The 16,572-nt window shown below is 49.4% G+C and overlaps 1 protein-coding gene across 5 annotated transcripts in view; it reads left to right on the forward strand.

Moving 5' to 3' along the window:
* The window catches only part of ZMYM3 (zinc finger MYM-type containing 3), a 539,665-nt gene that overhangs the window by 269,152 nt on the left and 253,941 nt on the right, over positions 1-16,572 (forward strand). For 3 of the 5 annotated variants that reach the window (XM_086918270.1, XM_086918269.1, XM_086918271.1), the window contains exons 18-19: positions 8,273-8,419; positions 8,804-8,907. In XM_086918270.1, the coding sequence (XP_086774396.1) occupies positions 8,273-8,419; positions 8,804-8,907 (251 nt within the window). The remainder of the gene's footprint in view (positions 1-8,272; positions 8,420-8,803; positions 8,908-16,572) is intronic. The other 2 variants (XM_086918272.1, XM_086918273.1) reach the window with 1 other exon arrangement.

Below are 16,572 nucleotides of genomic sequence, written 5' to 3' on the forward strand. Positions count from 1 at the left end.
TGGGGCGCATGTAGATGAGGGACTTTACAGTTTCGGAAGCAGCCTTTTCGTGTTGCACGCGGATGCGGCACCTCCTCAACTTTTCGTGGAGGAAACACTCAATATCGCTCCTACCTCCAAGGTAATCACCGTTACTCATCCAACCAACAGCAGTCCACCCGACAGCAGTTGTCCGAATCCCACAGGGGAAAATCCTCATATAGAGGATCCACTCCAAAACGACAATGACTTGTGTATCCCCCCAGTGTTGGAGGTCGAATCTCCCTGTTCTTTTCTCAGTGGTCCTCCATCACCTTGGACCGCTGGGTTCTGGACATTGTGGTAAAGGGCCATGCTCTAGAGTTCATCAAGATTTCTCCTCCCACTCCGTCTGGCCCGCCTCCTCCACACCTCAAGGAGTTTTTCCATCAAGTTAGTCTTCTAATTCAGAAAGGTGTCGTCGAAGTGGTTCCCAAGTCTCAGAGGGGAAAGGGTTTCCATTCCCGTTTTTTCCTAATACTCAAGAAGACGGGAGACTGGCGACCGATCCTGGATTTGCGAGCACTCAACAGGTACCTCAAGAGCCAATCCTTCCGCATGCTTACACTAGTAGAGATCTTGCGTCTTCTCTCCATGGGCGACTTCATGACCACCATTGACCTTCAGGATGCTTACTTCCATGTTCCAATTCTCCAAAAGCATGGGAAGTACTTGCGCTTCCCGGTGGGACGGAGAGACTTCCAGTTCAAGGTGTTGCCTTTTGGCCTCCGGTCCGCCCCTCGTGTCTTCACGAAAGTATTGGCTCCAGTAGTGGCTTACCTGCGTCTCCAGGGCGTCCAAATCTTTCCATATCTGGACGACTGCCTCCTCAAGTCACAGTCTTGCAAACAGCTGCTTCAAGACACTAGTCTTTGTCAGGACGTGTTTCGATCTCTTGGCCTATCCATCAATGCCGACAAGTCCCAGGTCAAACCGGCTCCCCGCAGGAATTTTCTGGGAGCCTCTTTAGACACAATGCTTACAAAGGCATTCGTGTCCCAAGAGCGTCAACAAAAAATCCTCTGCTTGGTGTCTCTGATTCGGGCAAAACTGTCCGTTTCAGTCCGGATCTTAAAGTCATTTCTGGGGATGGCATAGTCTTGTATTGCACTGATCCCAAATTGCAGACTACGGATGTGAGAAGTTGGCCTGATATGCAGTGCTCACTATTCTAGTGATCACTATGTATCATTCCAAACGACCCTTATTGATGATTGGTTGTAAGTCAACCTTATAGACCAGCTATCCTAGTAGCATGGACAAGAGCAGTCTTTAGGCTAAACTCTAGAGGGCGTGTTAAGCCAGCTGTTATACCATCACATATACCCCTTGAACACCAAGTGAAAGGACACCACACAAGTTGTTATGAAAATAAAAGGATATTTATTTATAACAAGTCTACCCTGAACTCTTTATGAGTCAGGGAGCTAAGCACACAACAAAACTTACGAAAATACTTTAAGTGGAATGCGAAATACTAGCAGGTAAGTAACTAGTCTCAAAGGCTTTGGGATCGCTAGGACTGTACTACTGAACCTTCAGATTACTAGCAGGAGGCCTAGGGGGATCGGGTGCAGTGTGCACTCTCACGCGGGATGCGGGACAAAGTCTATGGATGCTAGATTTCGTAAAGTTAGTGTTATCGGACGAATCCGACTAGGTAGAGCTGAAACGAAAAAGGATCTGGGCCTTTAGATAGTTAAGCTATGCTGGAGCACCGAAATGCTCAGGTTACCTAGCCCAGGGGCTGCGGCTGCATAGGTCTGAAAAGACGTCGGGAATCCTCGTTGCAGTCTATGGAGTCTGAAAGAAGAAGTTGCTGGCAGGCGACCAGTGAAGAGATTCGGAGGGATCCAAGCCTGGATCAATGATGGAGGATACCTGTAAGCAGAGGGGACCAAGTCCTGAATCACTAGCCGGTGATTAGATGGGCACCAGGATGGCACCGGACGGAGTCACCTCGACCAGGTGAGTGGGCGACGCTGGGCTCTGCAGTCTCTCGGACCAGGAGGCGTTGTCGGCGACCAGGATGGAGGTGCGAGCTGTCCCACGAAGGTATCTGCTGTCGACGTCGCTGGACCCAGGATTGGGGCAACAACTCTTGGCAAATGCAAGCCCACGCGGTGGACTCAAAATGGCGTCTGGAGTGGACCAGGAGGGTCCGGGGTGCTCCTCTGTTGGAGGGGAGCAAGGGCCAGTCTGGAGCAACCAGACCAGCGGTCTTGTCGTCGTGGTGCGTCGTCAAGAGGGCCACAAGCCAGCAGGCAAGTAGCCGGACAACGCGGTGAGCAGCAAAGAACAGAAGGGCCCCACGCAGATCTGGTGGATGCTGGGGGGCTGGACTTCGGTGCTGGAGCTGCTCAGGGTTAGGGCTTCTCGAACCCCAAAGCACTCACTCGAGGATCCCTCGGCGGTTGTGCTGGATAAGTGTAGTGCAGTTCTGAAGATAGCCGGTCCCTCGAGGTCTCGTCACACCCACGAATCTCAGCGTGGCTGATGATGCAGGTAGAGGTCAGAGGTGCCAGGGAAGCCGGGTCTCGTCGTGCTGGTCGGTCGGATTCCGGAGGAAAGACGTGCAGCAAACCGCAGGTTACTTAGTTGGTGCCCGCAGATGCAGGGTGACTACTCCTTAGTCACAAGGGAGAAATCTTGAGAAGATGTCTTGAGTTCCTTTCGTAGAAAGTAGTTTCAGGATTCAAAGATGATCTAATTTGGAAGGGGGCCCGCTCCTATCTTTATACTAAGGAAAGGGGCTGGCACGTCCTGCCCATGGGTGGGACCAGGAAGGGGGGTGGTTACACCCCTCTCCCATGCCGGACTTTCCCCAGCTCAGGGGCTGGTGTGCCCCTGGAACTGGTTCTAGCCGGCCTATGCATAGTGAGCACCTGGGTGCCACTTGCAGTCACCTTCCTCTAAAGCCCTGCCTACCCAGGATACACAAAACCCTGTCTTGGATGGTGCTAGCACCGCCCCCGACAGGAAACCCTTTGTCCAAGCTCTCCTCGCTGGAAGGACTCCCAGGAGCAGGAGGTCAGACTTGTGTCTGTGGTGGCAGCATCCATTTTGTGATGCTGAGGCTTGAGTTAACTTTAACCGGGGTTCACAGTTACATACATGTCGTGTCCCTCTAGAAGGGTGGAAAGCTAACCCCGTCGCCAGAATTGGCGAGGGGTTAGTATTCCAATTCGTATGACACCTTACTCGACATGTTTTGATTAAGCGATACCAAAGATAGCATATAACCGCGAGGATTATAATGCACTTAAGAGTATATGGTATGCGTTATCATGGAACAGCTATTAGGACTTGGTTCCGCAAGCTGCAAACGGGCTCAGCTCATGCCAGAGCACCATCTCACACGATTCCAAGCACTCTGCCTTCAGGATTGTCAAGGCCTGCCATAGGAGTGACTGATAGGAATCTGTGTGTCCATTTTAGGGTTAGATATAGGTATACTATATCTACAGCAAAGGGTGATTACACCACCTTGCCCCAGCTGTCGTGCAGCCAGTTGTGTCAGATTTAGATGGCCATCCAGGGGTGGCATAATACATGCTGCAGCCCCTGGTAGGCCCTGGGTACACCTATGCCCTGAGTTACAGGGTCTGATAAGGTGGCCCAGTACCAATGGGTAAATGCACCTAAGGTACATGGAATCCATTTTACAGAGAGAGCAGTAGGCCTGGGCCCCTGAATAGCAGGGTCCCAGGTCAACTAAGTCGGAAAACCAGCAAAACACCATGCAAAAAAGTTGGGGGCAACCATAGGCAGGTATCCACCCTCCTACAATACCACCAAGTTTCTCTTACCCCAGTGATGTCCAAGAGTTGTCTTAAGGTGAACTTTTGCTGAAGGATAAGGCCTGAGGAATATGATACCAGGCCGGAGAGAGCAGAACTCGTGAAAGGACACACACTCACTATACACACCAGAAAATATAAGAAATGGGGGAAGGACTTGAGGTGCCCTGGCCGGCTCCCACGGGGACAAAGAGCGGAGCAGCGACACTCTCAAGAGGAGAGACACCGGGAAGCTATTCCGAGCGGAGCGCGCTCTCTCAGCAGGAGAAAGGATGAATAATCCCAAACAGTTTGTCAGAGAACAGGGGCTCCGTACAGTAAAAAGGACGTTTAGGAAACACTGTCAGGAAGAGCGTCCTCCACGCTCTTGGTAAGGAGATACGAGGCTCGATTCCCAGGCAGGGGAAAAGCCCCCTCCAAAAGGTATTGAGATTGCAGGGCGGGGCACCTGAGATCGACCGGCACAGAGTGACGATCACCGGACAGGAGGAACTTGAAAGATGCGGGTGATATTCGGAAGAATGGCAGAGCACTACCGAAAGGAGTTAACGTTCAGAAACAGAGAGATGCTAGGACTGACACAGCGACTGCCGAGGAAGGGAATCTCTTGTAACCAGGAAGTGGGAAGGGGGCGTGGTACCGGAACAGTAAGCCAAGCAATGGCTACGTTCTGACGCGCCTCTTTACGTGCACAAGGGAGAGTCTACAATTCTTTGGCTGCCTTGGTAGTTCTGCCATAGGGATCGTGTGTAAAGACATAAGGGGAACCTGAGGATAAGAACGCATGTCAAGGTCTTCCAGTGCGCCCGAGCCTCGAATTCCTAACACCTGGTGGCTAATTTGCATTGCTTCTCTAGCTTCTCTCAATCAGCAATTAGCCTTTAATAGGTGTGAAATGCCTCCCATGTGCAAACAAAATGCTGAATATGCAATGTGGGGTCTCTTGCACCCTAGTTGACACTGTGTTTAATCCTGCTTGACTGGTCGGTTTACATATAACCGTTTGGGTTCAAATGAAAGGAGAGAACAGGATACCAAGGCAATTGGAGAAGTGTGGCTCACTGGTTAGAGCAGGCAGACCCTGAAGCAGAGGTCAGACCCGGGACCAGGGTTCGATTCCCGACGCGGCAGGGTGTTGAGCTCAAATGTCCACGGACTCGATAATTCTCGCTTCGGTGCCTGACCTAATCATGGGTTCACACTCTGCAACTCTGGGCATTAAGCTTGCTTAATCTCCACAACGGCCCCCCTGCGGCGGGATGCCTGGCTTTCACCTTGGGGATGCCCTGTAGGGGCTATCTCACAGGGAAAAACCAGGACGGGTTCCCAAGGCAAGCGCGGAGATACCCCTTCGGGAGTCGATTCTGGCGCTATATAAGAAATACAATAATAATAATAATAATTCCTGTGGGTCTGTCTGATTGCTGACAGACTCTGCTTTTGTCAAACCAGATTTGTCTCTCGGTTTATTGTATGTACAGTAGTAGCTTGAAACTGGGTTTTAGTGTTAGATGGTGCGAGGACACTAGGATTACCATTGTATACTCCCCACACTCCCCCCAGGGCCTTCGTTTAGTGTGGCTGAAGTATTTAACCATCTTGAAAATGCCCCAAGTGGGTAGGGTTGGTACTGGAAGCATTTTCCCCATTAGTTTGGGAGTGTCCTAGATTCATGCCCGCCCACTAGCTAGTGCCAGCCATAAATGTGGCACCTCCAAGCACTCGCATCAGAAAACTTCCGGGACCTATATAAGATTCCAATAGTCATAAGGCAGACTTCCTGTTTAATAGCTAGGAAGATAGCAAGCAAGCTACAAGAGGCCTTTCCTGGAACAACATAGCTCACCAGTGTCAAGTGGACCTGGGCGGTAGCCCCGCTGACAACCTGTGATTCCCTTACGGGCCCCTTCTGAGGTCCGGGAGGGGGCAGGGGGACTTTATAAGTGTACTACTGTGGTGGATTGGAATGTATAAAACTAGGTCAGAATGTAAAATCTTTAACTAGGACAAACCTAAATGGGTGTTACCTGCATTCCATCGTAGTAAGCCTCAAATTGCTCCTAGGTCCCAGTTTACTGTGACCATTGAGTATCATTGGCGTTACTTCTACTTAAACCTTTAAAAATCCCCTCATTAGTTTTTTGTCATTTTATTAATTACATTTTACTCTGTTTTTCTAATTCGGTTCGGGATATTTATTGTTTTGCACTTTGACTCTTGCTGTTTTGGTACGGCATGAATGCTGGACAGATTGCCTTAGGCCTGTGTGTTTTGTGCCATAGCTAGAAGGGATTAAGCTCGGGTTAATTTAGTGACTTTACGGGTGCTCAACCAAGTGGAGAGGAAGTCATTGATAGCGAGGAGTCACTAAAGCAGAACCAAAAGTCCAGACGAAGACAAAGCAGCCCATGCAGCAGCAATAGAAGGGTCAGACATACCTAAGGGTCTGAGTAGCGCATTCATGAGGGCTGCTCTTTGGGGAGATGAATTTTACATCCCGAACCCTCTACCCCACCTCCACTAACACAAGACCGGTCCTGCACTGAGTAATATATAGTCATGGAGACTCTGAGGCCCACAGAGTGTGAACAGAAAGCAAGCAACACCTCCCTGAGAAATACAGAAAAGGCCAAAAAAGCAGCCTGGTTAGAGGCGGCAGACCCGAGAGCAGAGGACGGCCCGGGACCAGGGTTCGATTCCCGGCGCGGCAGGTTTATGGACCAGGGTCAGCGGACTCGATAATTCACTCGCCTTGGTGCCCACTCTGATCAGCGTTCACACTCGGCAACTCTGGGCATTAGCTTGCCTCATCTTCACTAACGGCCCCACCAGACCGCCGGGGATGCCTGGTCTCACCCTGGAGATACCCATTAAGGGACCATCTCTCAGGGAAGCCAGGAAGGGTTTCGCAGCGGTCGAAGCGCCTTGGGACCCTCCGGGTAAGTAGTGCGCTATATAAATGCCTATACATACATACATACAGCTTGGGTAGAAGAAATCTGTCTCCAGGTGGACTGATGAAACAGGATGTGGCAGAAGCTTAGGCCTTTATGTAGCTATAGGGGTTGGAGGGAAGCATGTTTTTTACTGGGGCAGCAAATCAGTTGCCAGTCTTCCCAGGTAAGACTCATCCTGGAAGATGGATGAGACAGTAAGAGATCTGTGTTATTTCAGGTGTGTACCTAGTTTTTACTCATTCCGCAGGGTATGGTTTTTACTGGGTGCCCACTCTGGTCATCATTCTGAGATTCCAACCGAGAATTAGGGGGGGACTCCTAATGGAGCATGTTTCGCCCATTCAGAGGGGGTGTATCATATTCTTTAGAGTCTATCAGTCTTGTTAGTGTATGAAAGATCAGAAACAGCTCAGTTGGTTTGTTCTAGATTTAGTTCTGTGTGGCGTTCAAGAGAGAGACGAAATATCTTTGTAATTTTTTGCTAAATCTCATTGTTTGCGTCTCAATGCCATGAAGCTTTTGCTATCAAAGCACTTTTCAAGTGATGAAATCACATTTGTTTAATTAAAAAAATACAGTGCAGGCATTTAAAGAACAAAGGGGACCATGTTTCAGAGTCCCACACGTCGGCGAGATTAGAAAGGAGAAATCAATTATGGGTAATAAGGCTTTTAATGTAATTTTCTTTTTCTTTTTACAACTTTATTTTCTGTAAGGAGGAATAGGGGGCACGTCATCCTGGACCCAATTTCTTTGTTTTGAGTATTTGTAAAGCTTGCTATTCCATTCTAGCAGACATTGTGAATTAGTGACAAGGGTACAATTTAATTATAACAGTTGATGGATTCACATTCTGTAGATAATCTCGCCATCTGTTGGTTGGGTCCGTAAATGCTGTAGTGGGGCCAAGTTGTACCCAGGATGGCTCGGCATGGGTAATAATTTTTTTCAGCAGTTGGCCCTTACCACCTTGTAATATGGGTCATATTTATTCATTTTTTCTTGCTCATCCATGCATGTGATTGGTTACAGGTCCTAGGCTGTAGTAGTCTCTGGTTCTGCACTGCTGACCCAATTCCCAGCACTCATTTAGGAAGGCAGTCAGGCGTTGCCCCTTCAGTTGCTCCGTGCAGGTTAACCTGTCTTGGCAAACTGAATGTCAGGCGTATGTATGTGGGGATGCAGGCTGCTAGTGGTTGATCAGGAGTCCATGGGAGACTGTCTGCATGAAGGAGATCACTTCGAATCCGCAACTCCTGTTACCCTCCCGCCACCCAACACAGGAGATTACAGAATTTCTGTGACCGTGTTGAACTAGTGTTATAATTGTTGTGAGCAGTGGGCTCATGAGACTCCTGTTCAGGCTTGGACCTTGCTGGAGCCGTTTCAGAGTCGAGTTAGGTGCCGAGAGGTGCAGCAAATAATGCAATGATCATGCCTGGCCTTGTCGTCTAAGAAGATGTCTGACACCTTCTGACCAGGGCTTTGTATTCACAGACCTGGCCAGTGATCAGAGTGGAGAGGGGCTTCTTGAGGACTGTGACCTGTTTGGGCCAGCAAGAGATGATGTGCTTGCCATGGCTGTCAAGATGGCCAATGTCCTGGAGGAGCCAGGGCAGGACCTGGAGGCTGACTTCCCCAAGAGTGAGTACCTTCATACCATGCACTACAGGAAAACTTCGCTGGGGCAAAAGGGTATTCCTCGTGTCCCCTAAGGGGCCCACTGAGGTGAACCATGCCCGCCACCTAATCCACCAATGATGGCAGTTGGTGCAGCGTTGTTGAAGTGACACTCCCCAGTTTGTGTATCACTTTATGGGAGTAACAAACATAGACGCTCTGAACGACTCAGGAGCACATCCGCTGTATTTGTGAGAAGGGCTTGGTCATTGAAGAGCGATGAAAGCTTTTGAATGGCACCTTCCACTCAGGCAAAAGGCTAGTCTAGGGATCTGTGTGCTAAGAGATAGCTCAATATATTTATGTATATAAATATATAGACATATCATAAATGTCCTTTCTTTTTAGATTCACTAGACATAAACCCAAGCGTGGATTTCCTCTTTGACTGCGGCATTGTTCCTCCAGACGAAGTACCAGCAGAGCAGGATGTACCTAAAGCCCACCGGAAGGTGAGATACTATTGCGTTGCTACTTTGCTAACCCATTACTACTTTGTTGCTACATTGTTACCCCGTGGGTCTCCAATTTGATTTATTTTAAGATGAATGATCGGCAGAATTCCTCAGGGAGTGACTTCTTTGGTAATTTTTTTAAATCTCTTTTTATTGCACATTATAATATAGCATAGTACAGTACCGACATATGTAAAATCATTGGATCTCGACAACGATCATTCTTGTCACTAAACATCCCATGCATTGCTCCCTCCTCCCTCACTCACTTCAGGAATATCATGTAGTAATTCTGGTGACTCACTCTCCCGATCTGATGAGGAGGTGCAGATGTTGCCTCTATACGCATTCCATTTCCCCCAAACATTATCCCATTTCCTGAGGCACTTTGGTAATTTTGATAGAAAGAGGTAAACTGATGTTATACTAGCACATGGTGATGTATGAGTTGGATCGGAGAGTGTAAATGGGTTCTTTGTGAGCTAACTAGAGACTACAGTGTTTCATTTGTAAGGAGAGCAGCCCGTGTAACAAAGAACCTGTGGGTGAGATAAAAATGTGCAATGGTCTCTGTTGGTGGTTGACCGAATACGAACCAGTCTTGCAGGATGGAAAATAACCTTTGCTTTTTTCATAAAGATGTCTTTGTAGTAGCAAAAAACAGTTTGCTTTTGTACAGGATCCCAGAATACTTTCAAAAATCGGTTAAGCATAAATCATCTGGAAAAGTGTTACATTTTCGTGTGTGCTTTTTGAGACCCTATATTCATTTAGATTTGTGTTTCTTTCGTAACACAGGCAATTAATTTTAATTTGCTTTGGCCTCTGTGTTATTCTCAGACTGACTACACATATGTTCATCTGCTGTAATCTGCCATAATGCCTGCTAACTGTCCACTGGTTTTTCAGGTGATGCTCAAACCAGCCTAATAGATGGCTCTGTCCTGTTAGTTGAGAAAGCTGATTTTGCTCTGGAAACGTTCAAGCATGATGTGCTACATCTCGTTCTCTGGGGCTGGCATCCTCATCCAGCAATCCCACAGAGAATGCCACAAGTTTGGTGGTTTCTCCAGGCCCAAACCAGCCACCCTAACCTGTGGAGCGGCCATATACTGATGGAGATTTCTACCTGCAGATTCTTCACCGCCTGGATTTTTCACTATATGTCCTGGTGCAAGACTGAATGCAGACATTTTGCAATGTCTTTCCTTAGCTGATAGGTGACATTTGGCTCTGTCTCAATGTTAGGTGCCACCCCAGACATTACATCACTGGAGCAATAAAGTGCCATCCTTGTGCCCTCATGTCAGTTATTTTTATTTTCTGCACTCTTCGCTACAGATCCTGAACTGGTCTTCGTGGAATCTTGTTCACAACGAAACAACAAACTGCAGTGCTAGGGGGTACTAGAGGGCGCACTGCGGAATGGCTGCCTTCTAAGACAGCTCCGCCCGTCAGGTCCAAAATGCGATACAAAGAGTGTTCAGCAGACATGAAATTGACCGCAAATGGCAGGACTACAGGTCAGAAGATATTGACCCTGAAGCGAGAAGAATGAGAGACTGGCTGCACGCAGTAAACACTTGTAAATTGTAAAAGATAGCCGGGCACACGAGGTGCTCGGCAATGTGCAAGATGGCGGCTGTGAGAAGTTGGCCCGATATGCAGCGTTCGCTATTCTAGCGACCACTATGCATCGGTCCAAACGACCCTTATGGTGATTGGTTGTAAGTCAACCTTAGACCAGCTATCCTAGTAGCGTGGATACGAGCAGTCTTCGGGCTAAACTCTAGAGGGCGTGTTAAGCAAGAAGGGGGGTAGTTACACCCCTCTCCCCTGCCGGACTTTCCCCAGGTCAGGGGCTGCGCGCCCCTGGAACTGGTTCTACCGGCAGATGCGTAGTGAGCACCGGGGTGCCACTCCGCAGTCACCTTCTCGCAAAGCTCTACCTACCCAGAATACACAAACCCTGTCTGGGACGGTGCGAACACCGCCCTGGACAGGAAACCCTTTGTCCAAGCTCTCCTCGCTGGAAGGACTCCCAGCAGCAGGAGGTCAGACTCGTGTCTGTGGTGGCAGCATCCATTTTGTGGAGCTGAGGCTTTAGTTAACTTTAACCGGGGTTCACAGTTACGTACATGTCGTGTCCCTCTAGAAGGGTGGAATGCTAACCTCGTCGCCAGAATTGGTGAGGGGGCAGCATCCCGATTCGTATGACACCTTACTCGACATGTCTTGATAACGCTATACCGAAGTTACCGATATGATACGCGTTATCATGGAACAGCCATTGGGTCTTGGTTCCGCAAGCTGCAACCGGGCTCGGCTCGTGCCAGAGCCCAATTCACACGGGTCCATGCACTCTGCCTTCAGGATTGTCAAGGCCTGCCATAGGAGTGACTGATAGGAACCCGGGTGTCCATTGGGAGGTTAGATATAGGGATACTATACCTAAAGCAACGAGCGAGTACGCTACGTTGCCCCAGCTGTCGTGCAGCCAGTTGTGTCAGTTTTAGATGGCCATCCAGGGGTGGCATAATACATGCCTCAGACCCTGGTAGGACCTGGGTACACCGATGCCCTGAGTTACAGGGTCTGACCAGGTGGCCCAGTTCCAATTGGGTAATGCACCTAAGGTACACGCATCAATTTAGTGAGAGAACAGCTAGGCTGTGGGTCTGATTAGCAGGCCCACAGCCCGAGAAAGTCGTAAACCAGTGAAACAAAAGCAAAAAGTCCGGGTGATCATAGGATTGCAGGCCCTACTCTCCTACAGTGGCGGCCTGAAGTGCGGGTCAATTGGAGCAGACACGGAGCGGAGCACGGAGGTGTGACACATTGCAGTGAGTGTACACTCTGTTCATCGTGCAAAAGCGGGGTAAGAGCTCGCACTGTATTGCCAGGGTGCACTGACGGTACTGAATGGAGACGGTGGGACACTTATGGTAAAGACTCCTGCCAATGGCATAAAATGGCGGGCAGTGGTAATGGCGGCAACCGTTGGTATGTGAAGCGCGCACGGAGCCATAAATAGCGGAGCTTCAGGATAGCGTGGCATCTGGGCCGGAGATCAAATTGCGCCCTGCCTCACTGTGTGTGACTTAAAATGCAAAACCCCCGCTGGCGATTCATTTATTCTCAGCTCCTGTGACTGTGCTTTGATTCTCGCGCCCATTGCATCGTGCTCGAAACTGGGAGGTGTATGGAGGTTAAAAGCGGAAAATCTCATATGGAGGTTAAGATATAGTGCGTACTTTCCAGACATGCTGTTAAATCCTGAATGAGTGCCATTTGACCTGCACGTGAAGCTGGTGCTGCCGCTGCTCGGTAATGGTATGGTGAGGATGGTAGACTGTGCCATCTTCTGTCTCTCTGTCCTGATGGCCCCTGCTCTGTGCGGCTCGTTGTATATGGCTGATGGGATTGTAATGTAGCATTAATCGCACCAAGAACCTGCAAGGTGAGGGTCATGTCTTCGGAGTGGCTGCGTATTTAGCCCTTTCACCGGTTGATCTGTCTCTGTGGCGAGGGGAGCTGGTCCTGAAGTGGTGCATCACTACCTGTCACGCGCCGTTCCTACTTATGGTTGGTCGTCTGTTATGCTGTGGAGTGACGATCGCTTAGCACCTGAAGGGCCCAAGTAGTAGGACGGCCACCCTTTGAGGAGCCGTAACTGCACACCACCACACGTGCACCAAGGCCATAGTCGATACTTTACTTCCAAGACTGCAGTGCTTAATAACGCAACAATTGGGATGTCGGACAAGCAACAGTCCAAACTACCATTTGTAAAGGAACACCAGGGGTGCGACAGCTGATTCGGATACCGAACTTGAAACTGAAAATGCAGCATGCACTGGCATGGAAGGCGTTCTGCAGGCAATACAACAAAGTCTAAAGGACATTAATGGAAAATTGGACACCATCACTGTGAGAAAGTGCCATCTTTTTTGCCTTGGTATGCCCCCACTTTTTTCTGACTGCTGATGTGCTTTGACTGAGTGTGCCCTGGGCTCCTGCCAACCAGGTACCCAGGGCCTGTGTTCCTTCCCTAAAATTGTGTTACAACTAAAACCCAATTGACATCTCTGGCCACCTGTCAGCCCCTAGTAAATGGTACTCTAGGTACCCAGGGCCTGGTGACAAGAGAAGACCCCTGTGGGCTGCCGCACTTATTGTGCCACCCTCAGGGGCCCTGTACCCTGACACCCACACACAGCCTTTTCAGGCTGAGTGTCTAAGTACAGAACCAAACAAAGAGCCGACATGGCACACATCCCTGTGTGCCATGCCCACAGAACTCACTGTCCTGGCATACTTCAGTCACCCCCCTAGCTGGGTGCCCTATGCCAGAGGTGTGGGCACAGGTGCATGAGACCTGTGCCCCTACAGTACCCAGGGCCATTCCTGGGCACTGTAAGTGCAGTGATGCCATTAAGAGTATATGGTGGTGGGAGGTTGTCATTACGGCACCATTATGGCCACACTGAAGACTGACAAGTTTGATACCAAACTTCTCAGCACATTAAACCAGCACTGATGCCAGTGTGGGATTTAATGTAAAATGCACCAGAGGGCATCTTAGAGATGCCCCCTGAAAACCTAATCTACAATCCACGTCTGGCTGATTGGCTGCAGAGGCTGCCACACAGCAGACATGTTGCTGGACCCCTGGGTGGAGAGCCCCTGCTCTCCTGGGCCTGAAACAATGCACATCCTGGGCGAGGTGCTAGGTTTCCTTCCCCAGGGTGGGTAAGGGGAAGCTTCAAAGGCATGCCGCCCCTGTGAGCTTCTCCAGACCATTTGCTGTACCCAGCAACTGGCTCCCACAAGTCCTGACCGGGAAAAACTACGCCAGGAAGGGGGGTGTGCCAGCTTGTGCCAACCCCACCTCTCAGGCGGGGGAGACGAGGTGAAGCACGACCCCGGGCTCCAGCCATCTTAACCGCATCGCTGCTGCGGCGATTTTTGCGCTGTGCGGCTTTTTTTAAAAAGCTGCATTACATGACGAGCTCAGCTCGTCATCAGCACACGCCACCCGTGGCTGATGACGAGCTGAGCTCGTCATCAGCAGCGAAGGGGTTAAAGATGGGGAGCCCTGCTCAATCCCAGCTAGGCTCCTGCTCCCCTCCCACAGGAGAGGAGCAGACTAGGGGGTTTACACTCCCCATGATTAGGACCCATTGGTCCCTGTCCTTGCCCTTCCTGTAACGCCCCATAATTCAGTATTTAGGGGCTCCCTGAACCTTCCTTCCTTCAGATCCTGATAAGAAAAGAAGAAAGAAGGTCAAGAAGAAGACCCGCCGTGCAGCTGCTAACAGGACGACAACTGACTTGGCCCCAGCCCTACCGGCTTGTTGATCCTGGAACCTGCTCCTGCCTAATCCCGGCGACTCCTGCGGACAGTAACCTTGGGACACCCAGAGGACCTGCCTGCCTTGACCCTCTTAAAGCCTAGGACTCCCATCAGCAGAGGCTCTGCTGCAACAACACCCCTAGTGCCAGCCAGGAAGCTCCAGACAAACCCACTCTGCACCTGCCGAGCCCTGCCCGTGCCTGAGTGATCCAGGACCACAAGGACGTCCCCCCGGCAACTGGGACCTGATGTCCAGTGCCCTAAGACCCTCCTCGACGACCCCGACGACGCCTGCAGCCTCAGGACAGAGGATCCCTCCGACAGCGACCAGCAGGGGGTAAGATTTCCCGACCTCAAATGACACCCCTGCACCCGGTGCCCAACGGCCCCCTGTGCCCAAATCCTGGGTGTCTACCTATCCTCCAAGATCCCAACTTACCCCTCCAAGTGTTGGGCGCTCCAGAAGATCCTTCGTCCCCGAGCCTGAAGCCTTTGTTCCCTTTTCCAGTTCCTCATTGAATAACATTGAGCGCCCGACGGCTCAAAATCACCCTGCACCCAGCCGCGCGAGTGCCCCTGGCAGTGCAACCTGTACCCTATCCTACTTCTCCAATTGCCCTGAGCAAGTGGCCAGGAGTCCAGCTCCCACAGCCGTGTGGCTGCTAGCCAGCAGCCACCAACCGGAGGCCCCCTTTCCCTCATTGGATAACATTGGGCCTAACTACCTCTGCACCCGGCCGCCCCTGTGCCGCTGGGGGTGAACCAACTGTACTTACCTGACCCTGAGGGACCCCTGAGTCTATGCCCAGAACCCTAACTTCACCCGCCAAGTACTCACCTGGAAACCGATAACTCGATTACCTGCCATTGGATAACATTAACTGGTTTGACTCGAAAAATCTTCTAAGTGTGAAGTTTTGGAAACTGAAAATATTCATATAAAATCACCCGAATTCCAAAGTACACACCTGTGATCAGGGGAGAAGCCAGTACTGTACCTTGTAGCCCAGTACTGAACCGCAAAAGTAATCCTTACCTGGTTTACTAGTAATCTGTATTTTCTCCATAGGAATCCATGGTCTGCTTTTCTATGAAATTTCTTTCAAGTGTCTACTTTTGAAAATTTGAAATATTCTGTAAAAATCATACGAAATACTGAAACGCAATTACTCGCCTGTTTTAAGTTGAGACCCCAGTGCTGGACCCAGGAGCCCAGTACTGGATTACAAAAGTAACGAGATCATACTTTACCTGCAACCTGAACTTTCTCCCATTAGATAACATTGCCAGATTTTCATTGAAAAGTTTCTAAGTGTGAACTTTTAAAACTGCTTTATATTCCTGAAAAATCACTACCATAACTAAAACGATTTTACTAAATTGGTTTCAGCTTAGACCCCAGAACTGAACCTAGGATCCAGTCCTGGAACTACCAAAGTAATCTACAAAGTAATAAACTGTACATATATGATGAAAACCCATTGAGCTCAATGCTATCGTGTGTTTAGAATTGTGTTGCTCACTGCAACCCCTGTATCTATTGTGTTCACAAAGTTTATTGCCTCTTTGCAAAGTAATTACAGGAGAGTACTCATATCGAGAAAAGTATTATTTTTATACCTGTTGATTCTAAAAATAAAACCACTATATCTGTTGATATAAAAACCATTGGCCTGGAGTTCAGTCCTTGAGTGTGTTAAACCTTTTGCTGACTGAGTGTGTACAACAAATGCTTTAAACTGTCCTCTGGTACTGCCTTACTGCTCGACCAATCTACCACTTTTGAGAGTAAGGTCAGTCCTGACTATAATCTCCGTTATACCTCTGGGGTTTGTGAACCCTATACACACTGTACCTTATTCTGGTCCAGTATATATAGAGCCACTTTCTCAAAATCACCCTACGGGTCGACAAAAATGGCAGCTAAATCGCGAGCAGCAGCAGATCAACTATCAGGGGAATGCATTGAAGTTCTACCCAGTCTTCACTATGGCAGCCCAACTTGCGCGAAAAGAATTCAACCTAGCGAAAAAGAAACTGTGAGAACTAGGAATAGAGTACACTATGCTTTATCACTTTATCGAGCCCGGCTGAGGGTTACACATGAGGGCCGCTCTACGCTTCTCCAGACACCGAAAGCAGCACAAGACTTCCTTAAAAAAATCAACAATAAACGTAAAGAACAAAAGCGAGCGGAGCAGAACCAAGACTCGGAGTAAGCGCTTTTAGGGGGGAAGGATATCCTTGGATCTCGGACAATGTGGACTGGTAAGGCATGTGTTTGCACTGTAATAACAGATTGAACC

Source organism: Lissotriton vulgaris, chromosome 4_1 (assembly GCF_964263255.1).
Source record: "Lissotriton vulgaris chromosome 4_1, aLisVul1.2, whole genome shotgun sequence".
Taxonomy (NCBI): domain Eukaryota; kingdom Metazoa; phylum Chordata; class Amphibia; order Caudata; family Salamandridae; genus Lissotriton; species Lissotriton vulgaris.